Source organism: Nicotiana sylvestris, chromosome 12 (assembly GCF_000393655.2).
Source record: "Nicotiana sylvestris chromosome 12, ASM39365v2, whole genome shotgun sequence".
In the NCBI taxonomy this organism is placed as follows: Eukaryota; Viridiplantae; Streptophyta; class Magnoliopsida; order Solanales; family Solanaceae; genus Nicotiana; species Nicotiana sylvestris.
In genome coordinates this window covers 129,639,344-129,660,700 of record NC_091068.1, presented here as the reverse complement: position 1 = coordinate 129,660,700, position 21,357 = coordinate 129,639,344, and the positions used below count along the sequence as shown (strand labels likewise).

The window sequence follows — 21,357 nt, the reverse complement described above, 5'->3', positions numbered from 1 at the left end:
TGACCAAGGTAGTTCAAATCAAGGGAATTGGAGTAACAACAACAACAACTTTTTAAATCGGAGTTCAAACCCTTATGTTCCACCAAAATGGTAATATTCCAACTCTTCGCATTGGAAGGAAGGTTCTTCAAGTGATACCAAATTGGAAAACATGCTTGAGTGAGTACTGCAAAATCAAGATAGGTCCAACACTTCAATGAGGAATATGATTGAGCTTGTCGCTTCTCATACTGCATCTATTCAAAAGTTGGAGATGCAAATAAGAGATCTCTCAAGAGAGAAAAATCCGAAGCAAAAGGGCACACTCCCAAGTGACACAATTGAAAACCCAAAATGTGGTGGGAATGATCCAACTTCTCATTGTATGGCAATTACAACTCGGAGTGGGAAAGTACTTCAAGGAGAGAACGAACAAATGGTCGAAGTGGAAGATTCCGAACAAGAAGTTGAGGCACAAGTTGAAGTGCCAATTGTTGTTGAAGCTAAAAAGGTCCCGAAAGAGTTGAAACTTCAAGAAGTGAACCGGGAAGAGGTTAAGGAAAAGGTGAAAGAGACTCCAAAAATTCTAGAACCAATTCCTAGACCTCCTCCTCCTCCTTTCCCTCAAATACTTTCTAGGAAGGTTGATGATAGCAAACTCGAGAAATTCTATGACATTCTCAAGCAATTATCTGTAAATATTCCATTTGTGGAAGCATTTCAAGAGATGTCGGGTTTTACTAAGTATTTGGAAGACTTGATCACCAAGAATGAAGTGGTAAATGTGACTCACCGGGTTAGTTCCATCATTGCAACTACCACCGTTCAAAAGAAAGAAGACTCGGGAGCTTTTACCATTCCATGTACTATTAGGGGGCGCGATTTTGCAAAAGCTCTTTATGATAATGGGGCTAGCATAAATTTAATGCCTCTTGCTATTTACAAGCAAGGGGGGTTAGATATGCCGAGGCCTATAAGTATGAGGTTGCAAATGGCCAAACGTTCATTAAAGAGACCGGTGGGAATTGTTGATGATGTGCTTGTGAAAGTGGGAAAGTTCCTCCTCCCCGCCGACTTTGTGATCCTTGATTGTGCTATTGACAAAGAGATCCCTATCATCTTGGGGAGACAATTTCTTGCTACCGGAAGAGCACTTATGGATTCAGAATGAAATGAGATCAAGTTCTGAGTTAATGACGAAGAGGTTACATTCCAAGCGAGCAAGGGTATGAAGATTTCACATGCATATGAAAGCATCTCAGTCATTGATGTTATTGGTGAGGTAGAAGACGCAATTGAAATGAAGATTGAAGAACAATGCCTTGGTGAGGCATTAGCGACTATTTTGGTAAAGTTTGATGGTGAAGACATAGAGGGATATATGGAATCGATGAATGCATTAGAAGGACTTGGGTCCTACACTTATGCTCCAAAGAAACTTTCTCTTGACTTAGAGAATAGAGTCACTCCTCCCGCCAAGCCTTCAATTATTGAGTTGCCGCAACTTGAATCCAAGCCACTTCCACCGCACTTGAGGTATAAATTTCTTGGCTTTAATGACACTCTACCGGTAACTGTTTCTTCTTTGTTGAATGATGTGCATGTAGAACAACTATTGAATGTCTAGAGAGAGCATAGGCAAGCTATTGAGTGGACAATAGTGGACATCCGAGGGATTCCTGCCTGAATTTATGAACACAAGATATAATTAGAGCAAGAGAGCAAACCAAGTGTGAAGCATCAAAGAAGGTTAAATCCTTCCATGCAAGAGGTGGTAAAGAAAGAAATCATCAAATGGTTAGATGCAGGGGTGGTCTAACCGATTGCCGATTCTTGGATGAGTTTGGTGCAATGTATGCCAAAGAAAGGAGGCCTGACCGTGATTCGAAACGACAAAAATGAGCTCATCCCAATGAGAATAGTGACCGGATGGAGAGTTTGCATGGATTACCGGAAGCCAAACAGTGTGACTTGCAAAGACCATTTCCCTATGCCTTTTATTGATCCAATGCTTGATCGACTAACGGGAAGGTCATTCTATTACTTCTTGGATGGGTATTCCGGCTACAACCAAATCAACATCGCTTTGGAAGATCAAGAGAAGACGACATTCACATGCCCATATGGGACTTTTGCTTTTATCCGTATGCCATTTGGGCTATGCAATGCTTCGACTACTTTCCAACGGTGCATGATGTCAATATTCTCGGACATGGTGGAAGATTTCTTAGAGGTGTTTATGGATGACTTCTCTGTAGTGGGTAATTCCTTGAGCATTGTCTTGACAACCTTAGACAAGTGCTTAAAAGATGTGAAGAAACAAACCTTGTGCTAAACTGGGAGAAATGCCACTTCATGGTGGATGAGGGCATTGTTTTGGGCCACAAAATTTCCAAACAAGGCATAGAGGTTGACTGGGCAAAGATCGAAATTATTTTCAAGCTTCCTCCACCCACTTCAGTAAAAGGTGTCTGAAGCTTTTTGGGACACGCCAGTTTCTATAGTCGTTTTATCAAGGACTTCTCAAAAATTGCAAATCCCATGTGCAAGCTCCTTGAAAAAAATTCAAATTTGTTATTTGATAAGAAGTGTCTATAGGCTTTTGAGTAATTGAAAGAAAATTCCACCACGACACCTATTATTGTCTCACCCGATTGGTCTCTTCCATTCGAACTCATGTGTGATGCTAGTGGTGTAGCTATTGGGGTGGTGCTTGGCCAACATCATAACAAGATCATTCACCCTGTCTACTATGCATGCAAGACACTCAATGGCACTCAAGTGAATTACACTGTGACTGAGCAAGAACTTCTCGCTATTGTCTATGATTTTAAAAAGTTTCGGGCTTATTTGTTGGGGTCGATAGTGATAGTTTAAAACGATCATGCTGCTCTTCGCTATCTTATAGCGAAGAAGGAAAACAAACCAAGATTTATTCGGTGGGTCCTTTTGTTGCAAGAGTTTGACTTCGAAGTCAAGGATCAGAAAGGGACATAAAATCAAGTTGTGGATCACCTATCTAGGCTTGAAGAGGTAGGGAGACTAAAAGAAGACCTTGACGCCTTTCCAGATGAGCACATATTGGCATTTTCTAGCACATTCGCTCCTTGTTATGCCGACATCTCTAACTTCTTGTTTAGTGATCTTATTCCCGATGGATTGGAGACTTATCAAAAGAAAAAGCTCTTGCGGGAATGTAGGCAATACTACTGGAAGGAACCCTTTTTGTTCCGAATTTGTGCCGACAACCTCATTCGGCGGTGCGTTCCGGAAGATGAGGTAATGCCAATTCTCAAAACATGCCATGATTCTCTGGTTGGGGATCATCATGGAGAAAACCAGATAGCTGCAAAGGTGCTTGAATGTAGCTACTATTGGCCATCGATCTACCAAGACACAAATCAAATAGTCAAGGCATGCGATCAATGTCAAAGACAATGGTTAATATCCAAAAGACATGAGATGCCTATAAATTTTGTACTGGAGGTCGAGATCTTTGATGTGTGGGAAATAGACTTTATGGGCCCTTTAGTGAGCTCTTATAGCATGACCTACATCTTGGTGGTTGTGGACTACATCTCCAAATGGGTCGAGGCAATCGCCTTGTGTCACGACCCACATTTTCCACCCTCGGGAGTCGTGATGGCGCCTACTCGTAAAAGTTAGACAAGCCGAGTATTATAGATATAATTACCCTTTTCCCTTTATCAGTTACGAATTAACATGTGATCAACATTGAAATAATCATAATAAACAGGAATGCAGAAGACGAAATCTAATAGGTTAACCAAATGCTAGTACAAGAGAAATCCAACAATACAACTCTACCCAGAATTTGGTGTCGCAATGTCACGGACTATCTACGAATACTACAAAAAGTGGTTTGAAAGATAAATACAAATCTGTCTCTGAAGTACCTAAAAATAGAATGGAAAGATAGAAGGGGATGCCAAGGCCTGCAGACAACCGCAAGACTACCTCGGGTCTCCTAATAGACTAAAGGCAGCAACCTCTCTACGGTCCAAATGCTCCAGCACCGGGATCTGCACATAGTACAGAGTGTAGTATCAGCACAACCAACCCCATGTGCTGGTAAGTGTTGAGCCTAACCTCGGCGAAGTAGTGACGAGGCTAGGACAAGACTACCAAACAAACCTGTGCAGTTATATCATATACAACAAATAATAATGACAGAAACTAGCAGTTAAAGATCGGACGGGGAAACATGCTCAGGGGAATATCATGTACAAACAAAAATTCAATAAAGAAGCATACGGAACACCAAAATTCAACTATAAAAAAGAATAAGGAGAACAATAACAAGTGCACGGCATCACCCTTCGTGCTTTTACTCTCGCTCTCACCATAAGAATCAATATAGTCGGCATGACATCACCCTTCGTGCTTTTACCTCACATAATCATGGCACGACATTATCCTTCGTGAATTATCACTCATATCATGGCACGACATCACCCTTCGTGCTTTTACATTTACAATAACGGCATGGCTTCAACCTTCGTGCATTAACACTTACTCACAAATATCAGGCACGACATCACCCTTCACGCTTTTACACTCTTCCTTACCCAAGCAACAAGCACAAAGCAGTTCGGACAAGGGAATCAATAAAATCACAATAGAATACCGGCAAGGTAACAATAGTATAACAATAATATCCCAGCAAGGGAAACAATATCATAGCAATAGCATCCCGGCAAGGGAAACCATATCATAGACCTCTTCTCTTTTCCATAGTTACTTCACAACTCACTTCTCAACTTGAGCCAATGCTCTTCAGTGTTCAATTACCAAGAATACTTCCACAAGCCTTGTTCAACATTAGAAATTATCATATTAAGCATGGACGATACATAACGGAGTCATAACAATCATATTATAAGACTCAGTCATAGCGTAAGACTCACGAGCATGCTTGACACCAACGTATAGGTACTCGTCACCACACCTATATGTCGTACTCAACAATTAACACATAGCAAATAAGACTACAACTCCTATTCCCTCAAGCTAAGGTTAGACCAGACACATACCTCAAAGCCACGAACACAATCAAGCCTCAACTACCGCTTTACCTCTTGATTCCACCACCAAACCGCTTGTATCTAGTCACAATTTACTTAATAACATTAATAAATGCTAAATAAACCAATTCTAATGCATGAAAATAGGTTTTCTAGTGATTTTCCCAAAAAAGTCAAAAATCGACCCCGAGCCCGCTTGGTCCAAACCTGAAATTCGGACCAAAAACCGATTCCTGAGCCCGGATATACAATTGATTTTGGAATCCGACCTCAATTTGAGGTCTAAATCCCCAAATTTTGATATTCCTAAGTTCTACCCAAAATTCCCTATTCCACCATGAAAACCCTAGATTCTAGGATGAAATCTTGTAAAAAGAAGTTAAGGAGTGAAAGAAATGAGTTAAAAATCACTTACTTGTGTTTTGGGGAAGAAAGAGTGTGTTGAGAAATCGCCTCTTATGTTTTAGGGTTTTGAAAAATGAAAAATGAAAAATGGCTGAAAAGTCTCGTTTATATATACCCCTCTCAGACCCCCACCACTGACTGCATAAAAAGGACCGCGACCGCGGAGCTCCAGCGCAGTCGCGAAGACCCCACCATGGTCGCGATGTTTCACTGCGAACCCGCGAAGCCCATTTCAGAGACATGCAACTTCTCTGAACCTGCAACAGTTATGTTCTAAGTCTAAATTCACTCCATGGCCTATCCAAAAATCATCCGAGCTCTCGGGGCTCCAAACTAATCATGCACGCAAGTCTAAAAATATCATACAGACTTGCTCGTGTGATCAAATCATCAAAACAACATCAACAACTATGAATTAAATCTCAAATTCATGAAATCACTCAAGAACATTGAAATTTCTATTTTCTCTCAACTATAGGTCCGTTTTATACCAAACTGCTTCCCATTCTTACCAAATTCCATAGACTCAACCAAATTATTATTCTAAAATTGTACCGGGCTCCGGAACCAAGATACGGGCTCGATACCATCAAGAAATTGCATTAATACACTTTTTAAAACCTTTATAATTTTCCAGCAAATAATTTTCTTTAAAAATTCTTTTCTCGGGCTTGGGACCTCTGAATTCGATTCAGGGCACATGCCCAAGTCCCAAATTTTACTACGGACCCTACGAGACCGTCGGATCATGAGTCCGGATCTGTTTACCAAGAATGTTGACCAAAGTTAACTTTAATCAATTTTAAAGACCAATTTCTTTATTTTACTTAGATTTCATATAAAAAGCTTTCCGGAAATGTGCCCAGATCATGCACGCAAATCGAGGTGAGACAAAAAGAGATTTTAAGGCATCAAAACATAGAATTTACTTTCAAAACGAGTAATCATATTCTCCACCTCTAAAACAACCGTTCGTCCTCGAACGGACATAAGAAAAGTTCCTGAGTTAGAGAAAAGATGGGGATATCGGCTCCGCATATCGGACTCGGACTCCCAGGTCGCTGCCTTAACAAGCCGACCCCTCCACTGAACACGAACCGAAGGAAAACTCTTCAATCTAAACTGACGAACCTGTTGGTGTAGAATAGCTACCGGCTCCTCCTCATAGGACAAGTCCTTGTCCAACTGGACAGTGCTGAAGTCTAACACGTGGGATGGATCGCCGTGATACTTCTGAAGAATGGACACATGAAACACTGGATGCACGACTGATAAACTCGGTGGCAACGCAAGTCTGTAAGCCTCCTTTCCCACTCGTTAAAGAATCTCAAAAGGACCAATGAATCTAGGGCTTAGTTTGCCCTTCTTCCCAAATCTCATCACGCCCTTCATGGGTGACCCCCGAAGCAACACCCGCTCGCCGACCATGAATGCCACATCACGAACCTTACGGTCAACATAACTCTTTTTCCTAGACTGAGCTGTACGAAGCCTATCCTAAATGATCTTAACCTTATACAAGACATCCTGTACTAGATCCGTAACCAACAACCGAGCCTCTCCCGGCTCAAACCATCCAACCGGCGACTGACACCGCCTACCATATAATGCCCCATTGGGAGCCATCTGGATGCTCGACTGATAGCTGTTGTTGTAGGCAAACTCCGCTAAAGGCAAGAACTGATCCCACAAGCCTCCAAAGTCAATAACACAAGCTCGTGCAGAGCATATCCTCCAAAATCTAAATAGTACGCTTGGACTGCCCGTCCGTCGGAGGATGAAATATTGTGCTCAACTCAACCCGTGTGCCCAACTCATGCTAAACTGCCCTCTAGAAATGTGAGGTAAACTGCGTACCTCGGTCAGAAATGATAGACACTAGCACACCATGAAGACGAATAATCTCTCGGATATAGATCTCTGCCAACCGCTCAGAAGAATAACAGACTACCACTGGAATGAAATGCGCTAATTTGGTCAGCCTATCAATAATGACCCATACTGTGTCGAACTTCCTTTGAGTCTGTGGGAGTCCAAAAACGAAATCCATAGTGATACGCTCCCACTTCCACTCAGGAATCTCAATCCTCTGAAACAACCCACTAGGTCTCTGATGCTCGTACTTTACCTGTTGACAATTTAAGCACTAGGCCACATATGCAATAATATCCTTCTTCATCCTTCTCCACCAGTAATGCTGCCGCAAGTCCTGATACATCTTAGTGGCACCCAGATGAATAGTGTACCGGGAACTATGGGCTCTCAAAGTCTATCCACATTAGGTACACAAACTCGACTCTGCATCCTCAAAACTCCATCATCTCCTAATGTAACATGCCTGGCATCACTGTACCGCACTGTGCCTCTAAGGACACAGAGATGAAGATCTTCATACTTCTGATCTCTGATATGCTCAAATAATGAAGAACGAGCAATTGTACAAGCTAACACATGGCTGGGCTCAGAAATATCCAACCTCACGAACTGATTGGCTAAATCTTGAACATCCAAAGCAAGCGGTCTCTCACCGACCAGAATATATGCAAGACTGCCCATGCTGACTGACTTTCTACTCAAAGCATCGGCCACTACATTGGCCTTCCCTGGATTGTATAAAATGGTAATATCATAGTCCTTCAATAGCTCCAACCATCTTCTCTGCCTTAAATTTAGATCCTTTTATTTGAATAAGTATTGCAGACTCTCGTGATTCGTGAACACCTCAAATGACACGCCATATAAATAGTGCCTCCAAATCTTCAGCGCGTGAACAATGGATACTAACTCTAAATCATGTACTGGGTAATTCTTCTCATGAATCTTTAAATGTCGTAAAGCATAAGCAATGACCTTGCCATCCCGTATCGACACCGCACCAAGTCCAATACGATATGCGTCATAATACACTGTATATGGCCCTGAACCTGTTGGTAAAACCAACACCGGTGCCGTAGTCAAAGTTGTCTTGAGCTTCTGAAAGCTCACCTCATACTCGTCCGACCACCTGAACTGGGCACCTTTCTGGGTCAACCTGGTCATCGGGGCTGCAATAGATGAAAACCCCTCCACAAACTGATGGTAATAGCCCCCCAAACCCAAGAAACTCCGGATCTCTATAGCTGATGCGGGTTTAGACCAGTCCTTGACTACCTCTATCTTCTTTGGATCCACCTGAATACCCTATGCCGATAAACGTGACCCAAGAATGCAATCGAACTCAACCAAAACTCACACTTTAAAAACTTAGCATACAACTGACTATCCCTTAGAGTCTGAAGAACCACTCTTAGGTGTTGTTCATGCTTCTCCCGACTGCAGGAATAGATCAAAATATCATCAAATGAAGACTATTACAAAGGAATCTAAGTAAGGCTTGAACACTCGATTCATTAAATCCATAAAAGCTGCGAGGGCATTTGTCAACCCGAATGACATCACCAAGAATTCATAATGCCTACACTAAGTACAGAAAGCTGTTTTAGGGACATCAGATGCCCTAATCCTCAACTGATGATAGCCCGATCTCAAATTAATCTTCGAGAATACCTTGGCACCCTGAAGCTGATCAAACAAATCATCAATCCTCGGTAATGGATACTTGTTCTTGATTGTGACCTTGTTCAACTGCCGATAGTCTATACACATCCTCATCGATCTTCCCTTCTTCTTAACAAACAACACTGGTGCACCCCTAGACGAGACATTAGGTCTAATTAAGCCTTTATCAAACAGGTCTTGCAACTGCTCCTTCAATTCTTTCAACTTAGGAGGGGCCATACGATATAGCAGAATAGAAATGGGCTGAGTGCCCGTAACCAAATCAATGCAAAAGTTGATATCCCTGTTGGGTGGCATACCCGACAGGTTAGAAGGAAATACCTCAGGAAACTCACGAACCACAGGCACAGAATCCATATAAGGAACGTCGGCACACTAGAATCATGAACATACGCCAAGTAGGCCAAACATCCCTTCTCAACCATACATCGAGCCTTCACATATGAGATAACCCTACAGGTAGAATGACCAGGAGTCCTTCTCCACTCTAAATGAGTTAAACTCGGCAAGGCTAAGGTTACAGTCTTGGCATGACAGTTTAAGATGGCGTGGTAAGGTGATAACTAGTCCATCCTCAATATGACATCAAATTCAACTATATCCAAAAGTAACATATCTACTCGGGTCTCAAGACCCCCAAATCACAACTATGCATGAACGATGGACACGATCTACCACAATAGAATTACCCAACAGTGTAGACAGATATACAGAAGCACTCAAGTAATCACTAGGCATGATCAAATACGATGCAAAATAAGATGTCACATAGGAGTATGTAGATCCTCGATCAAATAGAACTGAAACATCTCTACTACAAACCAGAACAATATCTATGATAACTGCATCAGAAGCCTCAGCCTCAAGTCTGGCTGGAAGTGCATAACATCGGGGTTGGGCCCCACCACTTTAAACCACATTTTTGGGACGGCCTCCTACTGGTTGGCCTCCACCTCTAGCTGGCTGAGTGGGTGGCACAACACTCAGTGCTTGAACTATGGCACGAGAACCCTGATGCTGAGAGCTGCTAGGTGCTCGAGGGCAAAATCTAGCAATATGCCTCGTGTTGCCACAAGTGTAATAAGCCCTCGGCTGCTGAGACTGCTGACCTTAATGGCCTGAATAACCACCCTGAAAACTCTGGAGTGGCGGTGAACGGATAGAAGCTGGTGGTGCACTGTAGGGCAACTGATCAGAATACTGCATGTGAGAACCACGACCACTTGGCACACCGTAAGAAGTCTGAAGTGCTGAATGAAACGGCTTGGAAGGATGACCCCTACCAAAAGAATCCCTGCCTCCAGAAGAGGCACCACTGGACCTGCCCAAATGACGAAGCCTCTTGTCAGACCCCTGACCACTCCCTTGTGATAGAACCATCTCAACTCTCTTGGCCACATTGGCCATATCCTGAAAAGAAATCTCGCTCCCTGTCTCCTTAGCCATCTGCAATCAAATAGGCTGAACGAGTCCCTCAATGAACCTACTCACTCATTCTCTCCTAGTAGGAAGTATAAGAAGAGCATGACGGGCCAAGTCAATAAATCTGGTCTCGTACTGAGTGACAGTCATAGAACCCTGCTGGAGACGCTCAAACTGCTACCGATAGTTCTTCCTCTAAGTGATAAGAGGAAACTTCTCCAGAAATAACTGAGAGAACTGATCCCAAGTAAAAGCCGGTGACCCAGATGGTTTAGCCAAACAATAATATCTCCACCAAGTCTTGGCGGATCTAGACAGATGAAAAGCAGCAAAGTCAACCACATTAGTCTCCACTATCCCCATGTTCCGTAGAACCTCATGATAGTTGTCCAAATAATCCTGGGGATCCTCGGAAGATGTACCACCAAATGTAGTAGTGCAAATCTTGGTGAACCTGTCCAACCTCCAGAAAGCACCAACAGACATAGCTGGCCCCTTACCGATCTGTGCCACAACACCCAGCTGAACTACTCTAACTGGATGAGCTGCTGGAGTCTGAAACTGGGGAGTCATATGCTCTGGGTGCGAGTAGTAGGAGTCTGGGTTCTTCCTACAACTTGAGAGACGGCGGTGCTACATGAAGCAAACCTACCAATGGACCAGAGCATCCTGAAGCACCAGGGTGGCGATGAACCCCTCTAGGACTTGAGCTGGTCCTGCTGGAACTGTCTGGGCTGGAACCTCATCGTCAAACTCAACTTGAGGCTCCGCCGCTGGTGCTGCTACTCGAGCTCTGGGCTGAGCTCTCTGCCTTGGGCCCTAGCACGGACTCGACCTCTACCCCTCGTAGGAGATTCTACTAGGGGCTTGGCCTGCTGGTCAGCTGATGAAGCGGTACGTGTTATCACCATCTCAAAAGAATAGAGTGAAAGTTCAATTAGCATTGAGAAATCAAGTCGCACGACAGGAAAGAATAGATGTGAATTTTTTCCTAACTCTGTAGCCTCTTGGGGATAAATACATATGTCTCCATACCGATCCCTCAGACTCTACTAAGTTTGTCCATGAATTATGAGACCTAAGCAACCTAGAGCTCTGATACCAACTTGTCACAATCCGAATTTCCCACCCTCGGGAGTCGTGATGGCACCTACTCGTAAAAGCTAGGGAAGCCAAGTATTACAGATTTAGTTACCTTTTTTCCCTAACCCTTTAACAGTTACGAGTTAACATGTGATCAATAGCGGAATAATCATAATAAGTAGGAATGCGGAAGACGAAATCTAATAGGTTAACCAAATACTAGTACAAGAGAAATCCAACAATACAACTCTACCCAGAATTTGGTGTCGCAATGTCACGGACTATCTACGAATACTACAAATAGTGGTATGAAAGATAAATACAAATATGTCTCTGAAGTACATAAAAACAGAATGCAAAGATAGAAGGGGACGCCAAGGCATGCGGACATCTGCAGGACTACCTCGGGTCTCCTGATGGACCGAAGACAGTAACCTCTCTACGGTCCAAATGCTCCAGCACCAGGATCTGCACAAAGTGCTGAGTGTAGTATCAGCACAACCGACCCCATGTGCTGGTAAGTGTCGAGCCTAACCTCGGCGAAGTAGTGACAAGGCTAGGATAAGACTACCATATAAACCTGTGCAGTTATATCATATACAACAAATAATAACGACAAAAATTAGCGGTTAAAGATGGGACAGGGAAACATGCTCGGGGGAATATCATGTACAAATAAAAATTTACTAAAGAAGCATACGGAACACCAAAATTCAACTATAATCAAGAATAAGGAGAACAATAACAAGTGCACGACATACCCTTCGTGCTTTTACTCTCGTTCTCACCATAAGAATCAATATATTCGGCACGACATCACCCTTCGTGCTTTTACCTCATATAATCATAGCACGACATTATCCTTTGTGCATTATCACTCATATCATGGCACGACATCACCCTTCATGCTTTTACATTTACAATATCAGTATGGCATCACCCTTCATGCATTAATACTCACTCACAAATATCACGCACGACATCACCCTTCGTGCTTTTACACTCTACCTCACCCAAGCAACAAGCACAAAGCAATTCGGGCAAGGGAATCAAAAAAATCACAATAGAATCCCAGCAAGAGAACAATAGTATAACAATAATATCCCGGCAAGGGAAACTATATCATAGCAATAACATCCCGGCAAGGGAAACCATATCATAAACCACTTCTCTTTTCCACAGTTACTTCACAACTCACTTCTCAACTTGAGCCAATGCTCTACAATGTTCAATTACCAAGAATACTTCCACAAGCCTTGTTCATCATTAGAAATTATCATATTAAGCATGGACGATACATAACGGAGTCATAACAATCATATTATAAGACTCAATCATAGTGTAAGACTCACGGGCATTCTTTACACCAATGTATAGGTACTCGTCACCACATTTATACGTCGTACTCAATAATTAACACATAGCAAATAAGACTACAACTCCTATTCCCTCAAGCTAAGGTTAGACCAAACACTTACCTCAAAGCGTCGAACACAATCAAGCCTCAACTACCGCTTTACCTCTTGATTCCACCACCAAACCGCTTGTATCTAGTCATAATTTACTTAATAATATTAATAAATGCTAAATAAACCAATTCTAATGCATGAAAATAGGTTTTCTAGTGATTTCCCCAAAAAAGTCAAAAATCGACCCCAGGTCCGCTTGGTCCAAACTCGAAATTCGGACCAAAACTCGATTACCCATTCACCCCCGATCCCTAATATACAATTGGTTTTGGAATCCGACCTCAATTTGAGGTCTAAATCCCCAAATTTTGGTATTCCTAAGTTCTACCTAAAATTCCCAATTCCACCATGAAAACCCTAGAATCTAGGATGAAATCTTGTAAAAAGAAGTTAAGAAGTGAAAGAAATGAGTTAAAAATCACTTACTTGTGTTTTGGGGAAGAAAGAGTGTCTTGAAAAATCGCCTCTTATGTTTTAGGGTTTTGAAAAATGAAAAATGCCTGAAAAGTCTCGTTTATATATACCCCTCTCAGACCCTCACCGATGACCGCATAAAAAGAACCGCAGTCGCGAAGCTCCACCACAGACCGCAAAATATCAAGCGCGGTCGCGAAGGTATGGCCTTGCCCACCGCTGACCGCGAAAACCCTACCGCGGTCGCGAAGTTTCACCACGAACCTCGAAGCCCATTTCAGAGACATGCAACTTCTCTGAACCTGCAACAGTTATGTTCTAAGTCTAAATTCACTCCATGGCCTATCCAAAACTCATCTGAGCCCTCGGGGCTCCAAACTAATCATGCACGCAAGTCTAAAAATATCATACGGACTTGCTCGTGCGATCAAATCATCAAAATAACATCAACAACTATGAATTAAACCTCAAATTCATGAAATCACTCAAGAACATTGAAATTTCTATTTTCTCTCAACTATAGGTCCGTTTTATACCAAACCGCTTCCGATTCTTACCAAATTCTACATACTCAAACAAATTATTATTCTAAACTTGTACCAGGCTCTGGAACCAAGATACGGGGCCGATACCATCAAGAAATTTCATTAATTCACTTTTTAAAGCCTTTATATTTTTCTAGCAAACATGTTTCTTTAAAAATTCTTTTCTCGGGCTTGGGGCCTCGAAATTCAATTCCTGGCACATGCCCAAGTCCCAAATTTTACTACGGACCATACAAGACTGTCAGATCACGGGTCCGGATCCGTTTACCAAGAATGTTGACCAAAGTCAACTTTAATCAATTCTAAAGGCCAATTTCCTTATTTTACTTAGATTTCATATAAAAGGCTTTCTTGAAATGTTCCCGAACCGCGCACGCAAATTGAGGTGAGACAAAAAGAGGTTTTTAAGGCCTCGGAATACAGATTTACTTTATAAATGAGTGATGACCTTTTGGGTCATCACACCTTTCCTAACAATGAAGCAAGGAGTGTGACCACATTCTTGAAGAAGAACATATTCACGCGGTTTGGTACCCCAAGGGCCATCTTGAGTGATGGTGGTTCTCATTTCTACAACAAGGTTTTCGTCGGGCTGCTTGAAATGTAAGGTGTAAAGCATAAGGTGGACACTCTATGATCCTCAGTCGAATGGTCAGGTTGAAGTTTCTAACAGGGAAATCAAAAACGTCCTAGCATAAACTATCAATGCAAACAGATCCCACTGATCAAGGAAGATAGATGATACGTTGTGGGAATATCGCACAATATTTAAGACTCTCATTGGCATTTCACCATACCGGTTGGTTTTTGGCAAAGCATATCACTTGCTAGTGGAGCTTGAATACAAAGCCATGTGGGCATTGAAGAAGTTGAATCTTGACTGGGCTGAGGCTGCTAATCTGGGAATGATACAACTCAATGAGATGGAAGAATTTCATCTCCATGCCTATGGGAGTGCAGCCATATACAAGGAAAGAATGAAGTTTGTCCATGATAAGAAGATCTTGAAGCGGGAGTTCAATTCCGGTGACTTGGTTTTACTCTTCAATTCAAGACTCAAGTTATTTCTGGGAAAACTCAAGTCCAAATGGTCTGGCCCGTTCAAAGTTGTGAGTGTGTCCCCCTATGGTGCTATTGAACTGGAGTCGGAGGATGGGACACGGACTTTCAAAGTGAATGGTCAACGAGTCAAGCTCTACCTCGGTACCACAGGAGAAAGGCACTTGATAGAACAATTCACTCTAAAGGATAGTCCAACAGCAGTCCCCACTAATAAATAGCCTAAAAAGGGGTCAATTGCATCGTGTCGCAACGTTAAATCAAGCGTTTCTTGGGAGACAACCTATGTGTGGTAACACTCTTTTGTAGTTTTTCATTTACGTAGTTTAGATTGAGCAGGTTGACGTGTGTGAGAGTGAAGGTAGTCCCAAAATATCATGAACAAGGTCCTAGTACTGAGGAAAACTGAAGGAAAGAAAGGTCTAGAGTTGGTGATAACTATGCGGTCGCATAATGACTATGCGAACCACATAATCATCATAGACACAAGCAGAAAAATTGGTCAACTTGGTGTTCAAAAATGCAGTAAGCTTTTCACTTATGTGGCCCGGATAACAACTTTGTGATCGCATAATGCATCACAAAGTTACTTTAGGTTGCCTAATTATTAGTCCATCAAACAACACATATGTGATCGCATAATGTGTTATGCGATGGACTTACACGCCACAAACTCGACAGGTACAAAAACCCTAGCCTTCTGCATTTTCATCCTCACTCTTATCACACACTAACACTTAAACAAAATCAAAAGAACCAAAAAAAAATTACAAGTAAGGAAAGTAAAGAGAAAAGATCAAAAAGAAAAATTACTCACAAATCTTGCTCAACTTCTGATATGATTTTCTTTTCCCTCTCATAATTGTGATTCTTGCTTCTTCCTAAATTCTGAGCTCCATGGTCGTTTCCCTGGTCCCCTAATTCCCTATGATTACGGTTAACCTCGTGGTGAGGATTTGGGTTGAGTGACTGTGTGTGTTAGTGTTAATGAAACGAAATGGAAACGTCTGAGTACCCCTCTTATCTTAAATTGACTAAGTGGCCTATAACAACAATGAGAAATCTAAGTAGGTAGTATTAGGAAAGCATGTGAGTGTGATGTGCATATGGTGTGAAGAACATGTGAGTGGGGTGTGCATATTGAAAAGAAAAAAAAGAAAAAAGAAAAGAAAAAGGGGCACAGTTTAAATGAAGAAGACAATCTTTGTTGGCCGCATAATTGGTTTGTGGTCTGAAAAGTTATAGCAAAAGACCCCTAGGTGGTCTACTGCAAAAATATTATGCGATCGTGTTTGCGATCGCAAACCAATTATGCGATACGCATATGTGCCGCAAACAGAGACAAACCATTAGCCCATCTGGTGAGAAGGAATGCGACCACTTTGCGGTCGCATAACTAAATATGTGGTCGCTTTCGTGATTGCATAATCATTTTTACCTTCTGTGTTTTGCACATCTGCATGGGTTTGCGAACCGCATAGTAGTTATACAATCGCATAAGCTACTTACTTCTTTACTTTGTCTCAATGTGATTCCTATGCCATTTCACCCACTTACACAATGTTTCATCAACAGGAATAGCACCAAAGAAGTCTCTTCTAACACGATCACTGCCCGCTAGTAGAAAGAAAGGGGCTGGAACTCCGAGCCAACAAGCACAATAAGCCAAATGTCAATAGGCTCAGGCAATTCGTATTACTTCTAAGCACTCCTCCCAATCTGAAGAGGAGGAGGCACAGATTGACCTAAGGCCATCTGGTGACCGACAGGCTGAGGCACAAAGAAAGATGGGGGAGTATCTTAATCTCAGGTTTGGAGTCACAGGCTCCATGAACCTATATAAGGAAAGGCTAGCAAAGAGAAAGATTCTCGAGGAGAAGCGGTTGAGTCTAAATGGGCTGAAGGAGTACTATCCTCATGTGATAGAGAACATGAAGTAAAGAAAATGGTAATTCTTTACTGAGGTATCCGATGAATATAATGAGACACTTGTGAGGGAATTCTATGCTTTGTAGGGTGCATCAAGGATTGTTGTGCATAAGAGAAACAAGATATTTGCACAATCTGTCCTAGTTCGAGGGGTCCAAGTGCTCTATGATGATGCAACCATTATTGACATGTACTTTGAGGAGTGGAGGTCAAGCACAGCTGAGTATGAGGCTAAGGTAGCTAACAACAACAACGAGCGTGCCTGGATTGCCTCTGTCATAGAAAAAGGGGACACCAGGCTGGATTGACCCTAAACACAAGATTTACAAGTAGGATCTCACTCAGGAGGGTCGATATTGGCTCAGTTTTGTCACATCCCGTCTGATGCCGTCTAGGAATGAAACTGACATCAACATTGATAAGGCACTCCTCATTGTGTGCATCATGACATTCATAAAGATTGATATGAGAGAGATTATATTCAAGGAGTTGGGGATCAGAGCAAACCAAAAACAAACATCACTTCCCTTCCCATGTTTGATCACTGCTCTCTGCAAAGCTGTGAGGGTGCCTCCTATGACAAAGTATGATAAACTTGAGAAAGCTCTCAAATATTGACATCACTCGGATCAGTGACACAGTAGACAGGGAAACTGCAAATCAAACAAAGACTTAAATTCCTTCTCCATCAGACTCAACAACACTAGAGGTCCTAGCACTGCCTGACACCTCTCAGGCCCCAGTTTCCTCCACATCTACTCCACAGCATACCACTGCACAGCCATAGGTCTCCTTACCAGCTCTTTGCAAGCTGGGTCTACTAGATCAGCATGCCAATGCTAAGGTAGACCGGCTGATAAAAGAAATCCCAAACCTCATTTAGCAAGCATTGATCCCTGTCCAATCCTCAGTGAGTGTTCTTCGGCAGCAGCATAAAACTTATGAGGATCGCCTAAATCACTTTGAAGTGCGTCTTGAGAAGGTCGAGTGGGGTGAGGTTGGAGGTATGCCTCGGATCAAGAAGGATGTTGATGAATTGAAAGCAGAGCTGTAGAAGATGCAGAATTTGGAGTTTGACTTGACCCCCTTCCTCTCGAAGGAAGGTGAGCAGGGTGCTGGCACTTCCATTCCAGGAATGGACTTTGATTTGACAAACTTGATGATAGCTCCAGAGGCACATAGTGTTGAGACCTCAAAGGCTCCAGCTCCTCCTATACACGTTGTCATTCCTTTAGATGAAGGATCCGGAGATACTGAGGAGTCTAATAAGGGGGATTCAGAAGATGAGGAAACAAATGAGGATGCACTGGTTGAGGACACTGAGGGTCATCGGTACAAGGGTAAGCAAGTTGTTGTTTCTACAATTGCATAGGATGAAGAGAAAGCAGTTGTGCAGACAACAATTGCACATTCTTTAGCAGATATGATCGCCAAGGCACTTCCATCGACCACTCAGCCTTAACTAGGTGAGGCTAGCAGCTCCCAGGCCCCAAACCTAGCCTTATAGCAGGTGGAGCTTCCTACTCCAGCCTCACAACAGGTGAAGATTCCTACTCCATCCTCACAGCAGCTGCAGCCTCCTGCTCCCATCGTGGAGGCCACCACCCAGTTCGAGGTTCCACTAGTTGCAACTTCAGTACCAGCAGATGACCCCACAGCTACCCCAGATGCTTCAGCTCCTCCGAGCGCCTAGTGCACCCCAGGAAGTCGCTGATCTTCCTTTTGACATTATCTATGCATTGGGGACAATGCATGATTTTTGTTTGGGGGTGGGGTAGTCATGTTTTGTACCCCATGTTTTGTGTAAATATTGTACATAAACTCTTTACTCTTGTAGTATAGTTTCATAGTTAGCAATGAATTCCCTTGCTTTTTCTTCGCCGAGTTCTTTTCCAAGGGTGCAATAGTAGAACCACGACAATAGCATGAAATGTTTTGACTTATTTGGTGTTGATTGTTCTAGCTTCAATCATGTGATAAATTGTGTAAATACATGGTACCCTTCCTTCTTTTGCATATATAAAAAAATTGGTTAGTCATTCTTGTGAATTTGAGGCTCGCTCTATGATTTTATGCTTATTCAGAATCTTACATATCTTGAGATGAAAGTTTTAAGTTTCCTTGTATTCACTTGAGGGCTGAACCTATGTTAAGTTGAACAATTCATGCGTTGTGCGTAAGTGAGGATTTGTAAAAATAATGCATATGCTTAACTTATGATGTCTAGAACTTGCCCTGTTGGTTTCTTAGTGCAACTCTCAGGTTAATGATTGGATGCTGAAATGATATTAGGCTCTCTTTGTGACTACTAGCTCGTTTTTCCCAAATTGACCTCCCTAGTACATTAATTACCTTAGTTACCCCCGTTGAGCCTTTAACCATTCATTGGCTGCCACATTATAAACCTTTACCCCTTTTGTGAAATAATTCCTTCTTTTGAATCCATCCTTCCTTGAACGGGTAAGAATGAGGCTAAAAGCTCAAGTTGGGGGTGCCGTTACAAAGTAGAAATTGGTAAGGGTTACTACTGTGTGTAGGGAAAAAAACAACCTCAAAGTTGTGTATATAACGAAATGCAAGCTCCAAAAAAAAGAATATATATATGTAAAAAAAGAGAGAAAAAGAGTGGAGTCTTGTGGAAATTAAAGAAATACTTTGAGGTGGTTCTAGGTCGGTAACTCGAGATAAATAAGTGCTATGTAGTAAATGAGCATAATGTATGTAGAGTTCAAGGAGGGTATAGCCACTACATTCCCAAATATTCATCTAACCCGTCCCGAAGCCTACATTATAACCCGTGAAAAGTACTTGGTGATCGACAGTCAATCATTCCTGAGATAGCAGCAAAGTTAAAATAAGGGCAAGCATATGGACTCTTGTAGCATGTAGCTCGAGTGCTAGAGTGTTTTGATTGAATCCCCTATACATATGTGTGAGTGGGAATTTTCTTTATTGTGAGCGCGCATGAACTGTAAGATTCAGCAGAAGTTAGGGTCTTGAAGTAGAATACAAGTGCACTTAGCTGAATATAGCATTTTGTCATTTTGGTTGAGACTCTAAGGTCACGAGTTGATTAGTCGAATGGTTAAGTGATAAGTTGTCCTCCAGAAAAGGTAAATAAAAGAAGTTACATGCTTGTTAGCTGTCAGTCAAAACCATCTACAGTCATTATTGTTTTTGACATGTCGTAAATAGAAGTAGCATAGAATAGGATAATTTTGTTTTAGTTGCTTGAGGACAAGCAAGAGTTTAAGTTGGGGGTGTTGATGTGCCATAGAATTTTGGAACATTTGATACCAATTACTTAGATTTTAGCTCGTCTTTTAATGCATTGTTAGTTAATTCTTATCAAGTTTGGTTGTTCTGTAGTGCATGAGACTTGAAGACCCAAAAATATGGAAAAGAAGTCAAAAAGTCACAAAAGGACAGAAATGCTGCAAGTATGTGACCGCAGAAGTCAAATGCGGACCACATAATCACTGCAAACTGAAGCAGAGTTGCTGGCCAAATGAAGAGAAAAATATGCAGCCCATTATGCGGTCACATAACACTTTTGCGAGCCGCATAATGACCGCAAAATTTCAATTGAAGAGGCTGCTCAACACATCTGCGATGGGAAAATATGATCGCATAACAGATATGCGGACCGCATAATTCATCTGCGGTGGACTCTTGGGACTAGGGATCTACACATCTGCGATGCAAACGAAGATTATGCGGACCGCATACATGGTCTGCGACCATTATACGGTCGCAGAAGTCGTCTGCATGGGCAATTTTGTCCGATTTTGACCACGACTTTTGGTCCACTATAAAAATAATAACTAGGGTTTTTGTGGGTTATTAAGTTTGAAAAAGGGCCTATATTGATAGCATTGAATACTCCATTAAGAAGCTTGTGAAGAGAGAATCTTGCACTTTTGTAAGCTTTATGACTTTATTTATTACTTTTTTCTTGTATTTTAGCATGAGTACCTAGTTTTCAATTCTAAGGTTGTGGACCCTAAATGAGTGTAATGTTAATGAGTGTTTAACATTGAATATATATATATTAATGGTTGGTTTATTCATTTCTTGTGCTTTATTTAAGGTTGGTGGTTGCAAACATTAACTTACTCCATATTATTCTTTCTTTACTTGGAAAAGTGGGTTAGGGTATGGTAGAAATAAATATCAAGAACTCAAGACCTTAAATCTTATTTAATAGAATCGCTTAGGAATACGTGGGTTCTACTTGGCATAAATTGGTTGTTCTTAATTGCAACTCTTCTATATTTGGGAAAATTATAAAGAGAAAATACTACCCAACCATTAGAAAATATTGGGTAGTCATTTATAACCATTTGTATATCAAAGGACCTTCAATTAGAAATATATCATATTAACACCTATAGCATTCCATTTCATTGACGGGGACACAACCTTAGTTTCCTTAATCAAATTATTCAC

At 41.8% G+C, this 21,357-nt stretch overlaps 2 protein-coding genes across 2 annotated transcripts; both read left to right on the top strand.

The window, feature by feature from the left end:
- The first annotated feature begins 196 nt into the window (after positions 1-196).
- Positions 197-1,150, top strand: LOC104231842 (uncharacterized). The gene has a single exon (XM_070164431.1). It carries the CDS (start codon positions 197-199, stop codon positions 1,148-1,150), a length of 954 nt encoding a protein of 317 aa, XP_070020532.1.
- A 13,206-nt stretch (positions 1,151-14,356) lies between these two features.
- Positions 14,357-15,200, top strand: LOC138883724 (uncharacterized). Its single transcript, XM_070164430.1, has 2 exons — positions 14,357-14,523; positions 14,651-15,200. Exons 1-2 carry the CDS (start codon positions 14,357-14,359, stop codon positions 15,198-15,200), a joined length of 717 nt encoding a protein of 238 aa, XP_070020531.1.
- The last annotated feature ends 6,157 nt before the right edge of the window (positions 15,201-21,357 follow it).